The sequence below is a fragment of the Phoca vitulina genome, unplaced genomic scaffold (assembly GCF_004348235.1).
Source record: "Phoca vitulina isolate PV1807 unplaced genomic scaffold, GSC_HSeal_1.0 scaffold84, whole genome shotgun sequence".
Classification (NCBI taxonomy): domain Eukaryota; kingdom Metazoa; phylum Chordata; class Mammalia; order Carnivora; family Phocidae; genus Phoca; species Phoca vitulina.
The window spans coordinates 1,131,898-1,157,133 of NW_022589787.1; the positions used below are offsets into that span (position 1 = coordinate 1,131,898).

The 25,236-nt window shown below is 36.2% G+C and overlaps 1 protein-coding gene, 1 non-coding gene and 2 pseudogenes across 12 annotated transcripts in view; all 4 read left to right on the plus strand.

The window, feature by feature from the left end:
* Positions 1–25,236, plus strand: part of LOC116626175 — a 222,725-nt gene that overhangs the window by 3,744 nt on the left and 193,745 nt on the right. For 4 of the 11 annotated variants that reach the window (XR_004298188.1, XR_004298189.1, XR_004298187.1 and 1 more), the window contains exons 2-5: positions 7,840–7,971; positions 9,232–9,355; positions 11,103–11,155; positions 16,015–16,144. Coding sequence is in view for 8 of the 11 variants with exons in the window: in XM_032395372.1 (XP_032251263.1) it covers positions 16,126–16,144 (19 nt within the window). In the remaining 3 variants the exon portion in view is untranslated. Of the gene's footprint in view, positions 1–7,839; positions 7,972–8,983; positions 9,058–9,231; positions 9,361–10,771; positions 10,910–11,102; positions 11,156–16,014; positions 16,145–25,236 lie in introns of all 11 variants that reach the window. The other 7 variants (XM_032395376.1, XM_032395375.1, XM_032395377.1 and 4 more) reach the window with 7 other exon arrangements.
* Positions 8,021–8,101, plus strand: LOC116626267. The gene has a single exon (XR_004298255.1). It is a non-coding gene; the product is annotated as a small nucleolar RNA SNORD115 (small nucleolar RNA).
* On the plus strand, positions 9,406–9,481 carry LOC116626269 (annotated as a pseudogene).
* LOC116626265 lies at positions 12,351–12,426 on the plus strand (annotated as a pseudogene).

Sequence of the window (25,236 nt, forward strand, 5' to 3'; positions counted from 1 at the left end):
AAAATGCTACTAAACAACAAATTAGTCAACAAGGAAATCAAAGAAGAAAAAATACATGGAAACAAATGAAAATGAAATCACAACAGTCCAAAATCTTTGTGATGCAGCAAAAGCGGTCTTAAAAAGACATAGATAGCAATTCAGGCCTACATTAAGAAGCAAGAAAAATATCAAATAAAAAACCTAACCTCACACGTAAAGGAGCTCAAAAAGAATTTTTTTAAAAGCCTAAAACCAGCAGAAGAAGGGAAATAATAAAGACCAGAGCAGAAATAAATGATATAGAAACTAAAAAACAACAGATCAGTGAAACCTGAAGAAGGTTCTTTGAAAAAAAAATAAAATAAAATTGATAAACTCTTAGACTTATCAAAGACAAAAGCAAATGGACACAAAAAGTAAAATCACAAATGAGAGAGGAGAAATAACCAACACCACAGAAATATAAACAATTATAAAAGGATATTATATAAAACTACATGGCAACAAATTGGACAAACTGGAAGAAATGGATAAATTCCTAGAAACATATAAACCACCAAAACTGAAACAGGAAGAAATAGAAAACCTTAACAGATGGATAACCAGCAAAAAAATTGGACGAGTAATCAGTACTCTCCCAATAAACAAAGTTCACAGCCATGTGTCTTCACAGTTGAATTCTATGAAACATTTAAGGAAGAGTTAATATGTATTCTTCTCAAACTATTTAAAAAAATAGAAATGGAAGGAAAACTTCAAAATTCATTCTATGAGGCCAACATTACACTGATAACAAAACCAGATAAAGACTCCATTAAAAACCAGAACTACAGGCCAATATCATTGGTAAACATGGAGGCAAGAATTCTAAGTAAAATATTAGCAAATCGAATCCAACAATACATTAAAAGAATCATTTGAGATAAGCAAATGTGATTTATGCCTGGGCTGCAAGAGTGGATCACTATTCACAAATCAATCAACATGATACACCACATTAATAAAAGAAAGGATAACAACCATATGATCTCAGTAGATGCAGAAAAAGCTTTTGGCAAAGCACAACATCCATCCTTGATAAAAACAAAACAAAACAAAACAAAACAAAACAAAACAAAAAAAACCTCAACAAAGTAGAGTTAGAGGGAACATACCTCAACATAGTAAAGTCCATAAATGAAAAACCCGCTAGTAAGATCCTCAATAGGGAAAAATTGAGAGCTTTCATCTATGATCAGGAACAAGGCAGGGATATCCAGTCTCACCACTGTTATGAAACATAATACTGGAAGCAATCAGAAAACAAAAAGAAATAAAAGGCATCCAAGTCACCAAGGAAGAAGTAAAACTTTCAATATTTGCAGATGACATGATACTCTATATAGAAATTCCAAAACTCCACCAAAAAATTGCTATTATTGATACACAAATTCAGTAAAGTCACAGGATACAAAATCAATGTACAGAAATCTGTTGCCTTACTATACACGAATAATAAACAGCAGAAAGAGAAATCAATGAATCCATCCCATCTACAACTGTACCAAAAATCATAAGAATAAACCCAACCAAAGAGGTAAAATATGTGTACTCTGAAAACTATAAACCACTGTTGAAAGAAATTGATGATGACACGAAGAACTGGAAAAACATTCCATGCTCATGGTTTAGAAGAATAAATATTTTTAAATTGTCTATATTACCCAAAGGAATCTGCACATTTAATGCAATCGCCATCAAAATATGAACAGCAGTTTTCACAGAGTTAAAAAAGAATCCTAACACCCAGTTACCCCCTCCCCCTACACCTCCCTTCCAGCAATCCACACTGATTATAATGAGCACTGGGTGTTATATGCAACTGATGAATCACCAAACTCTATGTCAGAAACTAATAATACACTATATGTTAATTAAATTGATTTTAAATTTAAAAAAAGGAAAAGAATCCTAAAATTTGTATGGAACCACAAAAGACCTCGACTAGCCAAACCAATCTTGAAAATGAAAAGCAAAGCTGGTGGCATCACAATTCTGGACTTCAAGTTATATGACAAAGCTGTAGTGATCAAGACAGTATGGTTCTGGCACAAAAACAGACACATAGATCAATGGAAAGAATAGAGAGCCCAGAAATGGACCCTCAACTCTATGGTCAACTAATCTTCGACAAAGTAGGAATGAATATCCAATGAAAAAAAGACAGTCTCTTCAACAAATGGTGTTGGGAAAACTGGACAGCCACAGGCAGAAGAATGAAACTGAACCACTTTCTTACACCACACACAAAAATAAAATCAAAATGGATGAAAAACCTAAATGTGAGACAGGAAATGAAAATCCTAGAGGAGAACACAGGCAGAAACCTCTTTCACATTGGCCGTAGCAACTTCTGACTAGATATGCCTCTGGAGAAGGGGGAAACAAAAGCAAAAATAAACTGTTGGGACTTCATCAAGATAAAATGCTTCTACACAGCATAGGAAACAATCAACAAAACTAAAGGCAACCTACAGAATGGGAGAAGATATTTGCAAATGACCTATCTGATAAGGGGTTTATATTCAAAATCTACAAAGAACTTATCAAACTCAACATACAAAAAAACAATCCAGTTAAGAAACAGGCAGAAATCATGAATAGACACTTTTCCAAAAAAGACATGCAGATGACTAACAGACAAATGAAAAGATGTTCATCATCACTCATCATCAGGGAAATACAAATCAAAACCACAATGAGATACCACCTCACATCTGTCAGAATGGCTAAAATTAATAACACAGGAAATAATAGATGTCGGCAAGGATGCAGAGAAAGGGGAACCCTCTTACACTGTTGGTGGAAATGCAAACTGGTGCAGACACTCTGGAAAACAGTATGGAGGTTCCTCAAAATGTTCAGAATAGAAGTACCATATGACCCAGCAATTGCACTGTCTTAGAGGAAGACAAATACCATATGATTTCACTTGTATGTGGTATTTAAGAAACAAAACAGATAACCATTTGCAAAGGAGAAAAAAAGAGAGAAGGAAGCATGCCATAAAAGAATCTTAATGATAGAGAACAAACTGAGGGTTGATGGAGGGAGGTGGGTGGGGGAAGTGTTAAATGGGTATTAAGGAGGGCACTTGTTATGATGAGCCCTCAGTGTTATATGTAAGTTATGAATCATTAACGTTACTCCTGAGACCAATATTACACTATATATTAACTAACTAGAATTTTTAAATTTTTTTTATTAACATATAATGTGTTATTTGTTTCAGGGATACAGATCTGTGATTCATCAGTCTTACACAATTCACAGTGCTCACCATAGTACATACACTCCCCAATGTCCATCACCCAGCCACCCCATCCCTCCCACCCCTTTCCACTCCAGCAATCCTCAGTTTGTTTCCTGAGATTAAGAGTCTCTTATGGTTTGTCTCCCTCTCTGGTTTCATCTTGTTTCATGTTCCCCTCCCTCCCCCTATGATCCTCTGTCTTGTTTCTCAAATTCCTCATATCAGTGAGATCATATACTTGTCTTTCTCTGATTGACTTATTTCGCTTAGCATAATACCCTCTAGTTCCATCCACGTTGTTGCAAATGGCAAGATTTCATTTTTTTAATGGCGGCATAATATTCCACTGTATATATATACACCATATCTTCTTTATCCATTCATCTGTTGATGGACATCTAGGCTCTTTCCATAGTTCATTGCTGCTATAAACATTGGGGTTCATGTGCCCCTTCGGATCACTACATTTGTATCTTTGGGGTAAATACCCAGTAGTGCAAATGCTGGGTCATAGGGTAGCTCTATTTTTAACTTTTTGAGGAACCTCCATACTGTTTTCCAGAGTGGTTGCACCAGCTTGCATTCCCACCAACAGTGGAGGAGGGTCCCCCTTTCTCTGCATCCTCGCCAACATCTGTCATTTCCTGACTTGTTAATTTTAGCCATTCTGACTGGTGTGTGGTGGTATCTCATTGAAGTTTTGATTTGGATTTCCCTGATGCCCTGTGATGTTGAGCACTTTTTCATGTGTCTGTTGGCCATTTGGATGTCTTCTTTGCAGAAATGTCTGTTCATCTCTTCTGCCCATTTCTTGACTGGATTATTTGTTCTTTGAGTGTTGAGTTTGATAAATTCTTCATAGATTTTGGATACTAGCCCTTTATCTGATATGTCATTTGCAAATATCTTCTCCCATTCTGTTGGTTGTCTTCTGGTTTTGTTGACTGTTTCCTTTGCTGTGCAAAAGCTTTTTATCTTGATGAAGTCCCAATAGTTCATTTTTCCCCTTGCTTCCCTTGCCTTTGGCGATGTTTCTAGGAAGAAGTTGTTGTGGCTGAGTCGAAAAGGTTGCTGCCTGTGTTCTCCTCTAGGATTTTGATGGATTCCTGTCTCACATTTAGGTCTTTCATCCATTTTGAGTCTATTTTTGTGGGTGTAAAGAAATGGTCCAGTTTCATTCTTCTGCATGTGGCTGTCCAATTTTCCCAACACCATTTGTTGAAGAGACTGTCTTTTTTCCATTGGACATTCTTTCCTGCTTTGTCGAAGATTAGTTGACCATAGAATTGAGGGTCCATTTCTGGGCTCTCTATTCTGTTCCATTGATTTATGTGTCTGTTTTTGTGCCAGAACCATACTGTCTTGATCACTACAGCTTTGTCATATAACTTGAGTCCAGAATTGTGACGCCACCAGCTTTCTTTTCTTTCTCAACATTCCTCTGGCTATGCAGGGTCTTTTCTGGTTCCATACAAATTTTAGGATTATTTGTTCCATTTCTCTGAAAAAAGTTGATGGTATTTTGATAGGGATTGCATTAAATGTGTAGATTGCTCTAGGTAGCATAGACATTTTCACAATATTTGTTCTTCTAATCCATGAGCATGGAACGTTTTTCCATTTCTTGTGTCTTCCTCATTTTTTTCACGAGTATTCTATAGTTTTCTGAGTTCAGATCCTTTGCCTCTTTGGTTAGATTTGTTCCTAGGTATCTTATGGTTTTGGGTGCAATTGTAAATGGGATCAACTCCTTAATTTCTCTTTCTTCTGTCTTGTTGTTGGTGTATAGAAATGCAACTGATTTCTGTGCATTGATTTTCTATCCTGCCACTTTACTGAATTCCTGTATGAGTTCTAGGAGTTTTGGGGTGGAGTCTTTTGAGTTTTCCACATAAAGTATTATATCATCTGCAAAAAGTGAGAGTCTCACTTCTTCTTTGCCAATTCAGATGCCTTTTATTTCTTTTTGTTGTCTGATTGCTGAGGCTAGGACTTCTAGTACTATGTTGAACAGCAGTGGTGATAGTGGACATCCCTGCTGTATTCCTGACCTTAGAGGAAAAGCTCTCAGTTTTTCCCCACTGAGTATGATATTCGCTGTGGGTTTTTCATAGATGGCTTTTATGATATTAAGGTATGCACCTATCCCTACAATTTGAAGTTTTACTCAAGAAACGATGTTGTATTTTGTTGAATGCTTTTTCTGCATCTATTTAGAGGATCATATGGTTCTTGTTCTTTCTTTTATTAATGTATTAACTAACTAGAATTTAAATAAAAATTTGAAACAACAAAAAAGCGACCTATCTAGTAAGAAGTTGCTACAGCCAATGTCAAAGGGGTTAGTGCCTGTGTTCTCTAGGATTTTAATGCTTTCCTGCCTCACATCTAGGTCTTTCACACAAATTGAATTTATTTTTGTGTATGGTGTAAGAAAGTGGCCAGGTTTCATTCTTTTGCACGTTGCTGTCCGATTTTCCCAACACCATTTGTTGAAGAGACCATCTTTTTTCCATCTTATTCATATTTGTTCTTCCAATCCATGAGCATGGAATTTTTTTTTTCCATTTCTTTGTGTCTTCTTCAATTTCTTTCAGAAGTGTCTATAGTTTTCAGGGTACATATCTTTTACTTCCTTGGTTTATTCCTAGGTATCTTATTGTTTGTGTTTGGTGCAATTGCAAATGGGATCAATTCCTTGGTTTCTTTTCCTACTGTTTCATTATTGATGTATAGAAATGCAACAGATTTCTGTACATTGATTTTGCATCCTTTGACTTTACTAAATTCATGTATCAATTCTAGTAGGTTTTTGGCTTTCAGGTTTTCTATATAAAGTATCATGTCATCTGCAAATACTGAATCTTTCACTTCTTCTTTGCCAATTTGAATGCCTTTCATTTCTTTTTGTTGTCTGATTGCTGAGGCTATGATTTCCAGTACTGTGTTACATAACAATGGTGAAAGTGAACCTCCATCTTGTTCCTGACCATAGAGGAAAAGCTCTGGTTTTCCCCATTGAAATTATATTAGTTGTGGGTCTTCCATTTATGGCCTTTATGATGTTGAGGTATGTCCAGGATTCCTACTTTGTTGAGGGTTTTTACAAGGATGGATGCTGTATTTTGTCAAATGTTGTTTCTGCATTTATTGAGAGGATCATAGGGCTCTTTTCCTTTCTTTTTTAATGTGATGTTTCACATTGATTGATTTGCAAATATTGAACCACCCTAGAACCCAGGAATAAATCCCATTTAATCGTGGTGAATAATTTTTTTTAAGATTTTATTCATTTATTTATTTTGAGAGAGAGAGAGAGCAAGGGGACGAGCAGAGGGGAGGAAGAGGAAAAGGAAGGGGGAAAGAATCCAAAGCAGACTCCATGGTGAGTGCAGAGCCCAGCATGGGGCTTGATCTCATGACTCTGAGATTATGACCTGAACCAAAACCAAGAATCAGATGCTTAACCAACTGAGCCACCCAGGCGCCATGGTGAATAATTTGTTTAATGTACTGTTGGGTTTGATTTGCTGGTATCGTGTTGAGATTTTTTGCATCCATGTTCATCAGATATTGTTCTATAATTCTCTTTCTTTGTGGGGTCTCAGTTTTGGAATCAAGTTAATTCTGGCTTCATAGAATGAGTTTGGAAGTTTTCCTTCCATTTCTATGTCAGAAGAATAGGTATTAATTCTTTAAAGTTTGGTAGAATTCTTCTGGGAAGCCATCCAGCCCTGTACTCTTGTTTCTTGGGAGATTTTTTACTACTGATTTAATTTCTTTGCTAGTCATGGGTTTAATAAATTTTCTGAGCCTTGGTATTATCTCCAACATTCATAATCTTATGCATGAGTATAGGAGTAGACATATTCATCCCAATTATTATGTTTTTGTGGTGATGGTGGGACATGGATGAGGACTGTTAACATAAAAACAATAGTTTATCAGCCACAGCTGAAAATTCCCATAAATCGGTTGAAAGATTAAAGAAAAACACAATTGTGGTTATTGTTATCTTGTTTTCTAAAAATAAGTTTCATATGGATTTATTGTTTCATTTTTTTAAGATTTTATTTATTTATTTGTCAGAGAGAGAGAGCACAAGCAGGGGTGAGCAGCAGGCAGAGGGAGAAGCAGCCTCCTGACTGAGCAAGGAGCCCAATGCGGGACTCAATCCCAGGACACTGGGATCATGACCTGAGCCAAAGGCCAACCCTTAACCAGCTGATCCACCTAGGCATCCCTGTTGTTTCATTTTATCCAAGTTGAAATGCAATGGACCATGTCAAGTGTTGCTGATATGGCTCCTTGATCAAATATGCCAAAAATGATCAATGAGATGCTCTTATTTCAACATGACATTGCCTAATTAGTTTTCCAAAGTCAAGAAACTTATATGCTTTGTCAAACTTTTGTTTGGTGAATTAATGTCAAATAGCCTATGTAATGGGTCATTCTTGCAGAAATGATTATATTGGTCCATTATAGAGAAGCATGCATGAGCCCCATGCGCATGAGAGATGAAGTGCTTTGTTTTGACAGCATTGTTATTCCTGTCTACCTAGATTATGACTCCAGAGGAAGAACCCTGTTGGTCTCAGTGTCGCTGGGGCAATCTGTAACATCCAGGAGTCCAACATGCAATACAATGAAACTCCTAATCACCTTGGCTTCATAGCTTCCTGTATCCATCTTTGGTAAGCATAGTTAGGTTCAAGTATATATATGCTTGGGGAATCCTGTGCTGCATCAATTTTGAAACCTCATATTGTATTGAAAAGATTTGTTTACCTAAAAGTCATGTTCAATGGCATTACACTGAGGCTCACTCTAGGTTTACAATCCTGAGACAGAATTTTAAGGATACTTGTTTTTCTTCTACAGGTATTGTATTTTTTATTTATCAGTAAATCACTTAAAGGAAACTTATAATTTCTAAACCTATCTATTCTCTTCAAATTACACAATAACTCATCCTTTTCATTTTTTTCGATGGTCGATAAGTTCTAATAATTTGACACATTTGGGGCTCACCTTAACTCTTTTTCTCTTATTGTTTCTTTTGGTAAGATGTTTCACAAGATATCCATAATTAAATTGATGAGACGTGTTAGTCTTGGTCATAAATACCTTCCAAGTAGACTTTCAGGCTTATAAAGTTTCACTCTAAGGCAGTTAGATTTACTCATTTGAGTAACTTAAATATCCATATGTTTTCCTACTCAATGTATGACTGAACTACTTGATTTGATCCCAAGAAAATATCTTTAACTTTTACCTGAACTTAGTGTTTTTAACAATGAGGGATTTTTTCATTCTTTGGTATTCAATCCAGTGTGAGATATATATTTGAATATATAAACAAATAGACTGATTTTCATGTATTGATGCTATAAGTTTCTAATGATGTTAGGCTGCTTTGGGGTTACTGACATAATATCATCACTAAAGGTCTCTGACAATGGAAAAAATAATGTAAGATGTGGTAATTTGCTTTGCCCATATATGTTAAGATGGAATCCATTGATAAAGAAACCTGTATATGGGTTTCCTGAGCTAATGAATACAATACATTCAATTCCATGTGCCCTAATATCTGATATCCAAATCCTGAGATTTATGTGGTTTAAAGAGTGTCAGTGCTTTATGAGCATTCATATACAATAAACCATGTCAGATGTTAGTGTTATGACTTTCTTGACTATATAGACAAGGGATGATCAATGAAATTCTCTTGACTCTACATGAAGACACTGGATTGCTTCTCCAAAGTCAAGTGACCTGTAAGTTTCATACTCATTAATTTTTGTTAATCAATGAACTAAACTCTGAAATGAGGTGGGTTTTTTTGAGTACTAACATTTTTTTTCTCATTTAATGAAAAACATGCACAACCCATATGCACCAGCGAGAGGTAGTTCTCCCTTTAATAACAGTTCTGGTTTTTGTCCTCTTAGATAATGATATGGAAAAACATTCTGTGGCATGCTGTGACTGGAGCAATTGATATCACCCAAGGATCATGTAATAAGTACACGCTAACTCCAATTCACTTTAGCACCAGGGTTTTAAGACTTGCTGGTAAGGTAATCAGGTCCAAGTTTGTGTATGCATGGGAAGTGTCATGGCTTTTGACAATGATGGGACCTTAAGTTGTCTCGAAGAGAAATAACTTAAAAGTTATGCTCAATAGAATTAAACAGGCTAGAATTAAATGACAATTCTGGGACAGATAATAGTAACTCTTTATTTCCCTTCTAGGAGAATTTTATCTTGAATTTGAGATAATAAAATTTCATGAATAACTTGTTTGCCCAACATTATCTATGTACCTATAAATAAACAAACATCTCTTATTCCTTAAGCTTTGTTTCAGATATTTGCATTTTCTAAAACTATGGCATTTTCAGATTTCATTTCTTAGGTCTTTTTATCTCATTTTTTGTTTCAGTAAGACTTGATTCCAAGAAATATAACATTCCATTATAAGAGATCAGTGGCTTCTTTTGACATACATATTTCATATAAACATTGAACTAGTGAAGATTTACACCTAAGGCAGTTTTATTCACTCAGGAAAACTGAATATCAATATATTTTTTTTCTTCTTGATATGATCCTCTTAACAAAATATGTAATTTTTATATGAACTTCAGATAATTGAATGTTGAACAATTGTTTGATTTTCTGTTACCTAGTCCAAAATGCAATATTCATTTAGGTGTAAATAAATGTCTAGAAAAAAATTTGCTCTATTATTATGGGATTCTAATGTTGCTTTTGGTTTCTCATAAACTTTCCCATAACTGCAGTACTGTGCTAATAGAGGAGATTGTGAGATTCAGTAATGTGCTTTGCCTATTAAACTTAAATTGAATAATTTGATGACCAAATTGATACCTATAAAACTTAAATTGGATAATTTGATGACTAAACTTTATCTTATGGGTATCATGTGACCCCACTGTTTTCAGAAAAATAAAAATGTATGCTATAAATGATGACAGTTGTTCCTGATATGGACTTTGAAATGACTAAGTTCACCAATTCAGTCATCATGAACCCTATTATGGGTTCTTCTCAGTGAGTGAATGACCTATTTGATGACATCTTCTTCAAAAATGTTTATTGTTTACTGAAATTTTATTTAAATAATGGAACATTTTTACTCATGTTTACTCTATGGTATGACATGTGATATTACAGGGTATCCAATGTCAAGAAAACTGTATGCTTTGTCTTAATGTTGATGAATCAATTATTTAGAGCCTTAGTCATGTGTCTTTGTGATGGTATAAACCATCTCTCCACTAATAAATAGTATGTATAAGCCATACACACACATATTTCTGATTTTGAACTACTATCTTACTTCTATCTTCCTAGATAAGGACTATTGAGGAAGAGCACTCTTTGGCATGTTACACTGAGACAAGTGCTACCATCCAAGTATAGTATAGTGAATCTAAGTGGTCTCCTGTCCCTTTCGAATTACAGTTTAAGGATGCCAATCTGGTGTTTACAAGACAAAGTGGATGTGTATGTGAAAAGTGTCTTGAGGAGATGTAATGATGTAAAAATTATGCTCAGTAGTATGCTAAGGCCCAAAAGAAGTGACAATCCTTGCAACAAGGTGTAAGCAGTCATTAAATTTTTCTGGGGTATTCTATTCAGGAATTTGTAGAAAGAAACCCTTTTGGGGAATCCTGTTTTATCCATCTTTATCTGCTTCTAAGAGAAGTTTTTAAAACAATTTTTGATTTTAGTGTCTTTATTCTTAATATTTATACATTGTTAGAGTTGATATCTTGGTTTATTTTTTCCTCAGCATGGGCTTCAGAATATCAACCAGCAAGAGATGTGCCATTCCATGGAAAAGATGTAAGTTCTACCTTTGGTGATTAAAAAATTGCAAATAGGCCATTTGACTAGTGGTCTGTCCTTTAAAATAATTAAATCCACTCATTCACGCAAAATGAGTAAATAATACCTATTCTTCCCAATGAGTGACTGATTTGCTTAATGGGATCCTCATTAAAGATTTACTTTTAAATCCTAACTGTTTTAGAGATGAAAAGTTTTGTAATTTATTACAATCATCTCTTTAGTAAAATATTCATTTGCTATAAATGCACAAATAAATGATTTATTTATATTATTCTATTTTTTGGGTGCTATGGTATTACGATGTTTGTGGATCATTCAGATACTAATCACAGCTGAAAGATTTTTGGCAATTATGGGAAATAGTTTGAGATTCATGTGCAGTTTGCCTTTGATTTGTGAAATTGAATACAATTACAGGTGGTCTGAAATCTTATTTCCATATTCTGAGTTTCATGTGGTTTTATTACATTTATTATAAAAGAATGTATATGCTATGTATGATGCCAGTTGTTACTGATATGGGTCTCTGTATATTTAGTGAAAAGATGGTAATGAGAAGCTTTTGTTTCTGTCAGGTAATAATTTCTTCTCAGATTCTCAACATAAACCTATATTCTTGGTTCTTAACATATGTAGCTAATTATTGGTCCACAGCTTAAGTTATGGGTCATATTTTGTGTAGCAAATATATCAATCATATAGAAATTAAAGACCAAGCAGGGAGTGCCTGGGTGGCTCAGTCAGTTAAGCATCTGCTTTCAGTTCAGGTCAGGACCTCAGGGTCCTAGGATCAAGCCCCATATCAGGCTCCTCACTCAGCAGGGAGCCTACTTCTCCCTCTCCCACTGAGCCTCCCCCTCACCCCGCCCCCTGCACATGCTCTCTCTCCCTCTCTCTCTCATGCATTCACTCTCTCAAATAAATAAATAAAATCTTTAAAAAAAAGAAAGACCAAGCGGGAGCCATACACACATAAAAGATGTAATTCTTCTTTTTAACTATAGTTCCACTCTTGTCCTCTTAGAGAAATACTACCAACAAGGAACACTCTTTGCCCTGTTGTCCATGGGGCAGTTTATACCACCCTAGTGTCCTGTATTTAATCCACTTTAACACTAGTGTTTAAGGAAGCTATCTCTGGTAATCATATTAAGTCTAACTGTATGTATGCATACAAATGTGATGGCTTGGGTCAATAATGAGTTAATGTCTTGAACAGAAATGAAAACACAAAAATCAAGCTCAGTTGGATTATGCTGAAGCCCAGCATAGGTAACAATCATGTGACAAGAAGTTTGGATTCCTTAGTTCCCTTTGATAGGATTGTAATTTGGGGCCTCATTGAAATCTCTGTGTGAAGCTTCTTTGCACATTTCTATCCATGCATTACTAAGTGAACTATAAATTCTGATTGTTTATGTGTTAAATATCTATAATTCCTCTTTTTTGACATTTGGTTCTGAGACCTTGGTTCTTCTTTCATTGAGTTTTTCAGTAAATCTTACTAGCACTATCCTATTTATTACAAGTCAGTGGTGCCTTTGCTAACTGAAAAATCCAAAGAGACTATTAGACTAGTGAAGACTCACTTCTATAACAATTAGACTTACTCATTCCGGAAACATGAACAGCATTATAGATCATTTTTCTCAATGATAAATTAACATATCTGATGCTATCCTTATTTAAAAAATCTTTACTTTTTACCTGAAATTGAGTTAATTGAATGCTGAAAATGTTATGATACATTGGAATTATGTTCAATCCACTATATTCAGTAGGGTTTAAATACACAAATAGACCAACATTTTTTTTCTATAATATTAGTACAGTATTTAAGAGCGCTGGATTATTCTTTTATCTCTGATTAACTTCTCATAACTTAAGGACCCTCATAATTAGGGTAAGAATGTAACTTTCAGTAATATATGTGCCCAGGTTGAAATTGGATAAAATAATGAATAACCTTGTACTTGATTTTCACATTGGGCCTTTTTGTAAGTCCTGCTGGCAAGAGATATACCAACCCATTATTTATAGATAACTGGCTGCCTTTGCTGAAAGACAAATTCCAAATAAATAATTGGAAGATTGAAAAATCACTTTTAAGACAAATAGGTTTACTCATTTAAACAAGGTGAGCATCATTATGTTTTTTTTTTCCCTCAGTAAGTGGTTTACCTGCTTGCTGTGATTCTCACAAGAAAATTTATATTTTTAATCTGAATTTGATTTGATTGAAACTTGATAAATTTTGTGATTCCTTGGTTCCATAATCAATGTGCAAATCCATTTGGTTCTGAATACATAAGAAGACCATTTTCCCCTATAATCTCATTAAGAAATTGTAATGGTGTAGGGATGTGTTTAGCCATTGATGAACTTGTTATAACAGAAAGAGTCCAACAATTAGGGTGAGAATGTAAGACTCAGTAATATGCTTATCCCATGAAACTTGAAATGGAATAAAGTGATGAGCAACCTGATACTTGCTTTTCATCTACTGAGTGCATGTGGTTCCATTTTTATCAAAATAATGAAAGAAGATGCTGTGAATAATGTCAGTTATTACTAATAAGGTCTTCAAGTAGACTTGGTTTATGAACAAAATCAACATGAATTGCATTATAGGTTCTTTGTAATGGTATGCCTGATAGACCTATTTGATGAGATTCTTACGATAAAAGCTTAATTTCTTTTTACAAAACTAGATTGATATAATGTTGAGAAGTTTTGTGATTCATTCATATCGTCTTTACAGGGTGATATTCTCTTTGTCCAAATACAGGAATAGGCATACTTATCCTTATTATATTATGTTCGAGTTGTTATGATTTTGTGATATTTGGGGTTACTTATGACAAGTTATAACATAAAGAAAATAGGATTGTAGTCACCACCTTGAAATTCAGGTATATGCACTGCCTTTAATTTATTATGAGTTGTCTGATATCTGATATCCATATCCTGAATTTCATGTGGTTCATCAAGTGTACACACTTAAGGTTGATACCAGTTGTTATTGATATTGCTTCCTGGATATGTAGAGAAGAGGTGACTAATAGTAAGATCTTGTTTCTGCATGGAACCACCTGAGAAGTTCTCCAAAATATAAAACCTACATGTTTGCCTTTGTGGTGTTTGATGAGTCAATGGTCTAGAGCTCATGTAATGGGTCATTTTTTGACAACTCGTGTCTCTCCATTAAGGTATAATACACATGGATCATATAAAATGAGATATTTAATTCCAATTTTGAACTACAGTCCTGTCTCTGTTCTCTTAGATAAGAACTACTGAATAAATACTCTTTTAGTCTACTGCCTCTAGGGAAACTTGAAAGCACCCAAGTTTCTCACATTGAATATGCCGAAACTTTAATCTGCTCTAATATGAAGGTTTAAGGTTGTGATCCTTGATGAGCCTTTTCAATTCCAAGGGGCATATGCATGGGGAATGCTATGAGTTGGGTCAATTATATGATTTCATATTACTTTGAGAAGACATAATAGATTATAAACCATGTTTATTAAAAGCCATGGACCATGGTAGGTAACAACGGTTTTTGCTAAGATTGTGCTTTCTTTAGGTTTGTTCTGAGACAACTTTATTTTGGGTTTGAGATTGTCAAATCCTGGTGAGAAGTTTATTTTGGTAATCTATATCTATTCTCATCTAAAAGAATATTACTTTTAGAATAGTTGATCTTATTTTAGTGTTCTATAAATCTTAATTCTTCTGTTACTTTGAGGCTGATACTTTAGTTATTATTCTTCAAGTTGCATTTTGGAATGCTGAATATCATGAGATGCATCACCCCATGAAATAGATGTGAGTATCTGTCTTTGGTGACTGAGAAATTCCAAGTATGCCAAGTATGTGACCAGTGAACTTGGCCTTTAAGATAACTGGTTTTGGGGAAAAAAATGAAAAAAAAAAAGAAGAAGAAAAAAGATGGCTCAGTTGGTTGAGCATTTGACTCTTGACTTCAGCTCAGGTCATGATCTCAGGGTTGTGAGATTGAGCCCTGGCATCAGGCTCAGGGTAAGCAGGTAGTCTGCTGCTCTCCCTCTCCCTCTTCCCCTCCCCCCACTCCTGCTCACTCACTCTCTCTCTCTCAAATAAATAAATATTTTTAAGAAGATAATTGCTTTCATTCATTCTGGCACATAAATATCATTAGTGTTCTCCTCAATTAGTGATTGGCCTACCTAATGGGATCCTTATAGCAATATCTTCACTCTACCAGAGCTTTGTTTGATTTGATATTATGTTTTGTGATTCATTGGTATCACCCTGATGGTATGATATTTATTGAAGTCTAAATGCAGTAGTGAAAAAATTCATGCTTATTACGTTATTTCAGTTATGATATTATGTATTATTGAAGACCTACTCATAACCAAGTGACAGAAACAATTGTGGCCAAGGGTTTGAGATTATGTATATGTTTTACCCCTGATACACGAAATTTAAATAAATGAATGTGCAGTCTTATATCTGATTCCCAGTTCAAGAATTTATGTATTTAAATTATGCTCATTTCAAAGTAATGGGTATGCTCTGGAAGAAGCCAGTGCTTTCTGATATGGCTTGCTGAATATATAACCAAGGGATTATCAATGAGGTTTTCATTTCTGTATAAAACAACTCAACAGGTTCTTCAAGGAGAAGAAACCAGTATATTTTACTCTTATTGTGTTTGTTGAGTAAGTTATCTACAGCCTAATTAATGGTGCTTCTTGTATTGCTATATCTCTCTTGTAGAAATAAAAGAATGTCATGCGTACACTATATACACATGAGAGGTATTTTTCTAATCTTTAATTTCTGTCCTACTCCTATCGCCTTAGGTAAAGAGTACTGAAGTAGAGGACCTTTTGGCCTGTTGTCCTTGACTCACTTTTTCAATTCAGGCATCCTGAACTCAATGTGCCTGACTACAGTCCACTTCTGCACTACAAATGAAGATTTCCATTCCTGGTAAGAGTTTTCAGGAACAAGGAGATGTATATTTGTGGGAAGCCATATCTTGGGTAATAATAAAATCTAATCTTGTCTTCAGTAGATTCTTAACATCTGATCTTAAGTGGCAGACATTTTCCAAATATTTAGGCCTGATTTCTGAAATCTCTGCCATTATTGGAGCTAATGTTTTGGTGGCTTTATTATTATTTTTTCATTATGCATTTCTGGGTGCCTGGTTTGTAGGAGATATCCTAGTCTATGATTTTATGTGGGTGACTGCTTGTGGTGGCTATAAATTTCTAAATAGACCACTGGACTAATGAAAACAGGGCTCGAAGATAGTTTTATTCCATCAAGAAACATGAATATCATAATGGGTTTTCTTCTCTTTAATGTGGTCTACATCACAAAATCCTTATGAGAAAATTTTCACTTTTTTTCTAAATTTGCTTAAAATTGAAACTTGAGAAGTTTTGTGATTGTCTTGCAACATATTTATTATAGCTTAAAATCATGTGTAGACAAATTCATTCCTGTTATATTTCAGGCTGGTTATAGTGTTGTGATATGTTTTGATCATTAATAAACTACTTACAACTAAAAGACCCAGGCATTTGTGGTCTCAAGTTTGAGATTCTGATATATGCTTTGCCTATGATATGTGATCTTGAATAAATTACATGCAGTCTGATATCTGTTTCAATTTAAATCTGATATTTACATTAGTTCACTTCTTTCTTTATAAAGGATAGTACACACTTTGATTAATCATTATTGTTCTTGATATTTCATCCTTGAAGATATATCCAAATAATTGTCAAATTCTGTCTGATTTGTTATATCCATATTTGAGTCTGCAGTCTAAGTATGGTGGCGTTTTTAGAGTAAGAATAGAGTTCCTTGTGTAGAATATGGAATAGTTCAAATGAGCAATACATATATTAGAAATGTAGTTCTCACCCTTGATGACTAATACTGTCAAAATGAGCACTGGGTGTTATACACAACTAATGAATTATTGAACACTACATCAAAAACTAATGATGTACTATATGTTGGCTAATTGAACTTAATAAAAAAATAAAATAGAAAAAAATTAATAATAATTTAAAAGTGATTTCTCAAGATCCTCAAGGACACTGTAACTACCCAGTAATTCATGCCCCAGTCTCCAGTTAACTTTGACACCAGGGTTCAAAGTCACCATATCTTGTAAAAGTTTTATGGCTGTATGTGTACATAGTTTGATATCTTGAATCAGTGAGAGCCTTTATTTTCTTTTTTCCAACTTTATTGAGGAATAATTGACAACTATAATTGCATATAACTAAGGTGTACATGATGATTTCATATATTATACATTATGAAACCACTACTAAGATCCAGATAATTAACACATCCATCACTTCACATAGTTAACTCATGTGGGCATGTGGTTGTGTGTGGATGTGGGTGGTGATAATGCCTAAAATCTCTCAGCAAATTTTAAGTATACAATATTGTATTATTAAATATAGTCCTCATTCTGTATATTAGAACCTCAGAACTTATTCATCTTATAACGCAAAATTTGTACTCTTTTACCTATATGCCCTTGACTCCCCCCACCAGCTCCTGGCAACCACCATTCTATTCTATTTCTATAAAATTGGCTTTTTTTTTTAGATTACATACATAAATGATATCATATAGTATTTATCTGGTGGACTGGTTAATTTCATTTATCCATACAGTCCACCACATTTATCCATACTGCCACAAATGGCAAGATTTCCTTCTGTTTTGTGGCTGAATAATATTCCATTGAATATATATGTTTTTTAAATCAATTTATCCATCATTGGACAATGGACACCTAGGTTGTTTCCATATCTTGTTTATTGTAAATAATGCTACAAAGAACATGAGAGTGCAGACATCTTTTTGGGATACTGATTTTACTTTATCTGATATAGTGAGATTGCTGGATCATATGGAAGTCTATTTTTAATTTTTTTTTAATTTTTTATTGTTATGTTAATCCCCATACATTACATCATTCATTTTAGATGTAGTGTTCCACGATTCATTGTTTGTGTATAACACCCAGTGCTCCATGCAGAACGTGCCCTCTTCAATACCCATCACCAGGCTAACCCATCCTCCCACCCCCCTCCCCTCTAGAACCCTCAGTTTGTTTTTCAGAGTCCATCGTCTCTCATGGTTCGTCTACCCCGCCGATTCCCCCCCTTCATTCTTCCCCTCCTGCTACTATCTTCTTCTTCTTCTTTTTTCTTTCTTAACATATATTGCATTATTTGTTTCAGAGGTACAGATCTGAGATTCAACAGTCTTGCACAATTCACAGCGCTTACCAGAGCACATACCCTCCCCAGTGTCCATCACACAGTCACCCCATCCCGCCCACCGCACCCCCCAATCCAGCAACCCTCAGTTTGTTTCCTGAGATTAAGAATTCCTCATATCAGTGAGGGCATATGATACATGTCTTTCTCTGTTTGACTTATTTCGCTCAGCATAATACCCTCCAGTTCCATCCACGTCATTGCAAATGGCAAGATCTCATTCCCTTTGATGGCTGCATAATATTCCATTGTATATATATACCACTTCTTCTTTATCCATTCATCTGTTGATGGACATCTTGGCTCTTTCCACAGTTTGGCTATTATGGACATTGCTGCTATAAACATCAGGGTGCACGTACCCTTTCGGATGCCTACTTTTGTATCTTTGGGGTAAATACCCAGTAGTGCAATTGCTGGATCATATGGTAGCTCTATTTTCAACTTTTTGAGGAACCTCCATACTGTTTTCCAGAGTGACTGCACCAGCTTGCATTCCCACCAACAGTGTAGGAGGGTTCCCCTTTCTCTGCATCCCCGCCAACATCTGTCATTTCCTGACTTGTTAATTTTAACCATTCTGACTGGTGTGAGGTGGTATCTCACTGAGGTTTTGATTTGGATATCCCTGATGCCGAGCGATACTGAGCACTTTTTCATGTGTCTGTTGGCCATTTGGATGTCTTCTTTGGAAAAATGTCTGTTCATGTCTTCTGCCCATTTCTTGATTGGATTCTTTGTTCTTTGGGTGTTGAGTTTGATGAGTTCTTTACAGATTTTGGATACTAGCCCTTTATCTGATATGTCATTTGCAAATATCTTCTCCCATTCTGTCAGTTGTCTTTTGGTTTTGTTGACTGTTTCCTTTGCTGTGCAAAAGCTTTTTATCTTGATGAAGTCCCAATAGTTCATTTTTCCCCTTGCTTCCCTTGCCTTTGGCGATGTTTCTAGGAAGAAGTTGCTGCGGCTGAGGTCGAAGAGGTTGCTGCCTGTGTTCTCCTTTAGGATTTGGATGGACTCCTGTCTCACATTGAGGTCTTTCAATCATTTGGAGTCTATTTTTGTGTGTGGTGTAAGGAAATGGTCCAGTTTCATTCTTCTGCATGTGGCTCTCCAATTTTCCCAACACCATTTGTTGAAGAGACTGTCTTTTTTCCATTGGACATTCTTTCCTGCTTTGTCAAAGATGAGTTGACCATAGAGTTGAGGGTCCATTTCTGGGCTCTCTATTCTGTTCCATTGATCTATGTGCCTGTTTTTGTGCCAGTACCATAGTGTCTTGATGATGACAGCTTTGTAATAGAGCTGGAAGTCCGGAATTGTGATGCCGCCAGCTTTGCTTTTCTTTTTCAATATTCCTCTGGCTATGTGGGGTCTTTTCTGGTTCCATACAAATTTTAGGATGATTTGTTCCATTTCTTTGAAGAAAGTGGATGGTATTTTGATGGGGATTGCATTGAATGTGTAGATTGCTCTAGGTAGGATTGACATCTTCACAATATTGGTTCTTCCAATCCATGAGCATGGAACGTTTTTCCATTTCTTTGTGTCTTCCTCAATTTCTTTCATGAGTATTTTATAGTTTTCTGAGTACAGATCCTTTGCCTCTTTGGTTAGATTTATTCCTAGGTATCTTATGGTTTTGGGGGCAATTATAAATGGGACCGACTCCTTGATTTCTCTTTCTTCTGTCTTGTTGTTGGTGTAAAGGAATGCCACTGATTTCTGTGCATTGATTTTATATCCTGCCACTTGACTGAATTCCTGTATGAGTTCGAGCAGTTTTGGGGTGGAGTCTTTTGGGTTTTCCACATAAAGTATCATAACATCTGCAAAGAGTGAGAGTTTGACTTCTTCTTTGCCAATTTGGATGCCTTTGATTTCTTTTTGTTGTCTGATTGCTGTGGCTAGGACTTCTAATACTATGTTGAATAGCAGTGGTGATAGTGGACATCCCTGTCGCATTCCTGACCTTAGGGGGAAAGCTCTCAGTCTTTCCCCATTGAGAATGATATTTGCTGTAGGTTTTTCATAGATGTCTTTTATAATATTGAGGTGTGTACCCTCGATCCCTATACTTGAAGAGTTTTGATCAAGAAAGGATGCTGTACTTTGTCAAATGCTTTTTCTGCATCTATTGAGAGGATCATATGATTCTTGTTCTTTCTTTTGTTAATGTATTATATCACGTTGATTGATTTGCGGATGTTGAACCAAACTTGCAGCCCAGGGATAAATCCCACTTGGTTGTGGTGAATAATCCTTTTAATGGACTGTTGGATCCTGTTGGCTAGTATTTTGGTGAGAATTTTTGCATCCATGTTCATCAGGGATATTGGTCTGTAATTCTCCTTTTGGATGGGGTCTTTGTCTGGTTTTGGGATCTAGGTAATGGTAGCCTCATAAAATGAATTTGGAAGTTTTCCTTCCATTTCTATTTTTTGAAACAGTTTCAGAAGAATGGGTATTAATTCTTCTTTAAATGTTTGGTAGAATTCCCCTGGGAAGCCATCTGGCCCTGGGCTTTTGTTTGTTGGGAGATTTTTGATAACTGCTTCAATTTCCTTAGTGGTTATAGGTCTGTTCAGGTTTTCTATTTCTTCATGGTTCAGTTTTGGTAGTTGTTACATCTCTAGGAATGTATCCATTACTTCCAGGCTATCTAATTTGCTGGCATAGAGTTGCTCATAATATGTTCTTATAATTGTTTGTATTTCTTTGGTGTTGGTTGTGGTCTCCCTCTTGCATTCATGATTTTATTTATTTGGGTCATTTCTCTTTTCTTTTTGATATGTCTGGCCAGGGGTTTATCAATCTTGTTAATTCTTTCAAAGAACCAGCTCCTAGTTTCGTTGATCTGTTCTACTGTTCTTTTGGTTTCTATTTCATTGATTTATGCTCTGATCTTTATTATTTGTCTTCTCCTGCTGGATTTTGTCTTTATTTGCTGTTCTTTCTCCGCCTCCTTTAGGTGTAGGGTTAGGTTGAGTACTTGAGACCTTTCTTGTTTCTTGAGAAAGGCTTGTATTGCTATAAACTTTCCTCTTAGGACTGCCTTTGCTGCATCCCAAAGATTTTGAACAGTTGTGTTTTCATTTTCATTGGTTTTCATGAATTTTTTAAAATTCTTCTTTAATTTCCTGGTTGAGCCATTCATTCTTCAGTAGGATGCTCTTTAGCCTCCATGTATTTGAGTTCTTTCCAACTTTCCTCTTGTGATTGAGTCTAGTTTCAAAGCATTGTGGTCTGAAAATAGGCAGAGAATTATCCCAATTTTTTGATACCGGTTGAGACCTGATTTGTGACCTAGGATGTGATCTATTCTGGGAATGTTCCATGGGCACTAGAGAAGAATGTGTATTCCGTTGCTTTGGGATGGAATGTTCTGAATATGTCTGTGAAGTCCATTTGGTCCAGTGTGTCATTTAAAGTCTTTATTTCCTTGTTGATCTTTTGCTTAGACGATCTGTCCATTTCAGTGAGGGGGGTATTAAAGTCCCCCACTATTATTGTATTGTTGTCGATGTGTTTCTTTGCTTTTGTTATTAATTGCCTTATATAATTGGCTGCTCCCATGTTAGGGGCATAGATATTTACAATTGTTAGATCTTCTTGTTGGATAGACCCTTTCAGTAGGATATAGTGTCCTTCCTTATCTCTTATTACAGTCTTTGGTTTAAAATCTAATTTGTCTGATATAAGGATTGCCTCCCCAGCTTTCTTTTGGTGTCCATTAGCATGGTAAATGGTTTTCCACCCCCTCACTTTCAATCTGGGGGTGTCTTTGGGTCTAAAATGAGTCTCTTGCAGACAGCATATTGATGGGTCTTGTTTTTTAATGCAATGTGATAGCCTATGTCTTTTGATTGGGGCATTTAGCCCATTTACATTCAGGGTAACTATTGAAAGATAGGAATTTAGTGCATTGTATTGCCTGTAAGGTGACTGTTACTGTATATTGTCTGTGTTCCTTTCTGGTCTATGTTGCTTTTAGGCTCTCTCTTTGCTTAGAGGACCCCTTTCAAGATTTCTTGTAGGGTTGGTTTCGTGTTTGCCAATTCCTTTAGTTTTTGTTTGTCCTGGAAGGTTTTTCTCTCTCCTTTTATTTTCAATGACAGCCTAGCTGGATATAGTATTCTTGGCTGCATATTTTTCTCATTTAGTGCTCTGAATATATCCTCCCAGTCCTTTCTGGCCTGCCAGGTCTCTGTGGATAAGTCTGTTGCCAATCTAATGTTTCTACCATTGTAGGTTACAGATCTCTTCTCCCGAGCTGCTTTCAGGATTTTCTCTTTGTCTCTGAGACTCGTAAATTTTACTATTAGATGTCAGGGTGTTGACCTCTTTTTATTGATTTTGAGAGGGGTTCTCTGTGCTTCCTGGATTTTGATGCCTGTTTCCTTCCCCAAATTAGGGAAGTTCTCTGCTATAATTTGCTCCAGTATACCTTCTGCCCCTCTCTCTCTCTTTCTTCTTCTTCTGGAATCCTATTTATTCTAATGTTGTTTCGTCTTATGGTATCGTTTATCTCTCGAATTCTGCCCTCGTGATCCAGTAGTTGTTTATCTCTCTTTTTCTCAGCTTCTTTATTTTCCATCATTTGGTCTTCTATCTCACTGATTCTTTCTTCTGCCTCATTTATCCTAGCAGTTAGCGCCCCCATATTTGATTGCACCTCATTAATAGCCTTTTTGATTTCAAGCTGGTTAGATTTTAGTTCTTTTATTTCTCCAGAAAGGGTTTCTCTAATAACTTCCATGCTTTTTTCAAGCCCAGTTAGTATCTTTAAAGTGATGATTCTGAACTCTAGATCTGACATCGTACTAATGTCCGTATTGAGTTGGTCCCTGGCAGTCTGTACTACCTCTTGTTCTTTTTGTTGAGGTGATTTTTCTGCCTTGTCATTTTGTCCAGAAGAGAATAGATTAATGAGAGAACAAAATGCTAACAGGGTAACAACGTCCCCAGAAAATATACTCTAAACAAAACAGAAAAGATCTGAAGCAGGGGGAAAAGAAAGGGAAAGAGAGAAAAAAGAAAAAGAAAAAAAAAAGAAAAGGATAAAGATAAAAACAAACAAAAACAGCACAAAACAAACAAAAAAACAGAATATGATCAAATATGATCAGCTGGTACAAAGATCAGTGCCACACACTAGATTTTGGGTGTATTTTGGTCTGTTAGAAGAAAGTGCCTCCCAAAATTTAAAGAAAGAAAAACTTATATATGTACAAAATTAAGGGTTGCTATGATGAAGGGTTGGAATATGACTGTAAAGATGAAAATTATAAAAAATTTTATAAATGGAATTGATAAGAAGTTGTTTGAAAAAAGAAAGAAGAGGATTTAAAAAAAAGAAAAGGAAAAAAATGGAGAGAATGTGATCAGGCAGGAGAGTAGAAAAAAAACATACACTAGAGATTTAGGGTATATTTTGATCTGTTAGAAGAAACTATCTCAAAATTTTAAAGAGAGAACAACTTATATATATATGCCAAAAATATGGGTAACTACGATGAAGGGATAGAATATGACTCTAAAATGAAAAATAAAAATGTTTTTTTAAAAAAGGGATTGATAAGTGCTCGCTTCGGCAGCACATATACTAAATAAGATGTTGGTTGAAGAAGGGAAAAAGAAAAATTCAAAAAAAAAAAGTTAAAAAAAATTAACTTTGAAAGACTAAAGAATCATGGTAAAAAAGCCATGGATTCTATGTGCATTATTCCCCTAGCGCTTGAGTTCGGCCGTTCTCATTGATGGGTAAACTTGGTCTTGGCTGGCTGTTCTCGCTGATCTTCTGGGGGAGGGGCCTGTTGCCGTGGTTCCCAAATGTCTTTGCCAGAGGCGGAATTGCTTCGCCCTTGCCGGGTCCGGGCTAAGTAATCTGCTTAGGTTTGCTCTCCAGAGCTCTTGTTCCCTGCACGCTCTCTGTTCGGCTTTGGAGGCCGAGAGTGAAAATGGCGGCCTCCCAATCTCTGCCCTGGAGGAGCCGAGAACTCGGGGCCCCACTCCTCAGTGTGCCCCCAGAGAAAAGCAATCACTCCTGTCTCCCTGGACTCCAGGCGCACTCTGTGCTCACCCGCCCTGTGACCGAGCGTTTCTATCTCTGGCAACCAACCCCATGTGGAGTATCCAAACCCAGCAGATCCCTGTGGTGCGCTCCTGTGCCGCTCCTCCCAGGGAGGAAGGGTAGTCTTCCCGGATCTGCCATTTGTTGGGTCCCTGCTGGAGGAGCAGTGGCCCGACTGTGCCACGGATCACGGTTTATGGCAACCCCGAGCTTAGAGCCCGGGCCTCAGCTCTGTCTCTGCAACCGGCTTCCCTGCTCCAATACCTGGGAGCTCTGCTGTACTCAGGTACCCCTGGTCTTTCTGTGACCCCGAGGGTCCTGAGACCACACTGTCTCACGAGGGTTCCACCCCCCACTTAGCCACTGGAGTGACGTCCCTCAGCAGAGCTGACTTCTAAAATTTCCGATTTGTGCTCGGCGGCTCTATCACTTGCCAGAAGTGGCCGACAGAGGCCCCTTCCCCGCTGTCTATCCTCCCAAATATCTCCTCGGATTCACTTCTCTGCATGTCCTACCTTCCAGAAATTGGTCGCTTTTCTGTTCAGAGAGTTGTTGCTATTCTTTTCTTCGATCTCCTGTTGAGTTTGTAGGTGTTCAGAATGGTTTGATCCCTATCCAGCTGAATTCCTGAGACCAGACGAAATCCATGTCTCCTACTTCTCTGCCATCTTGCTCTGCCCCCCTAGGGT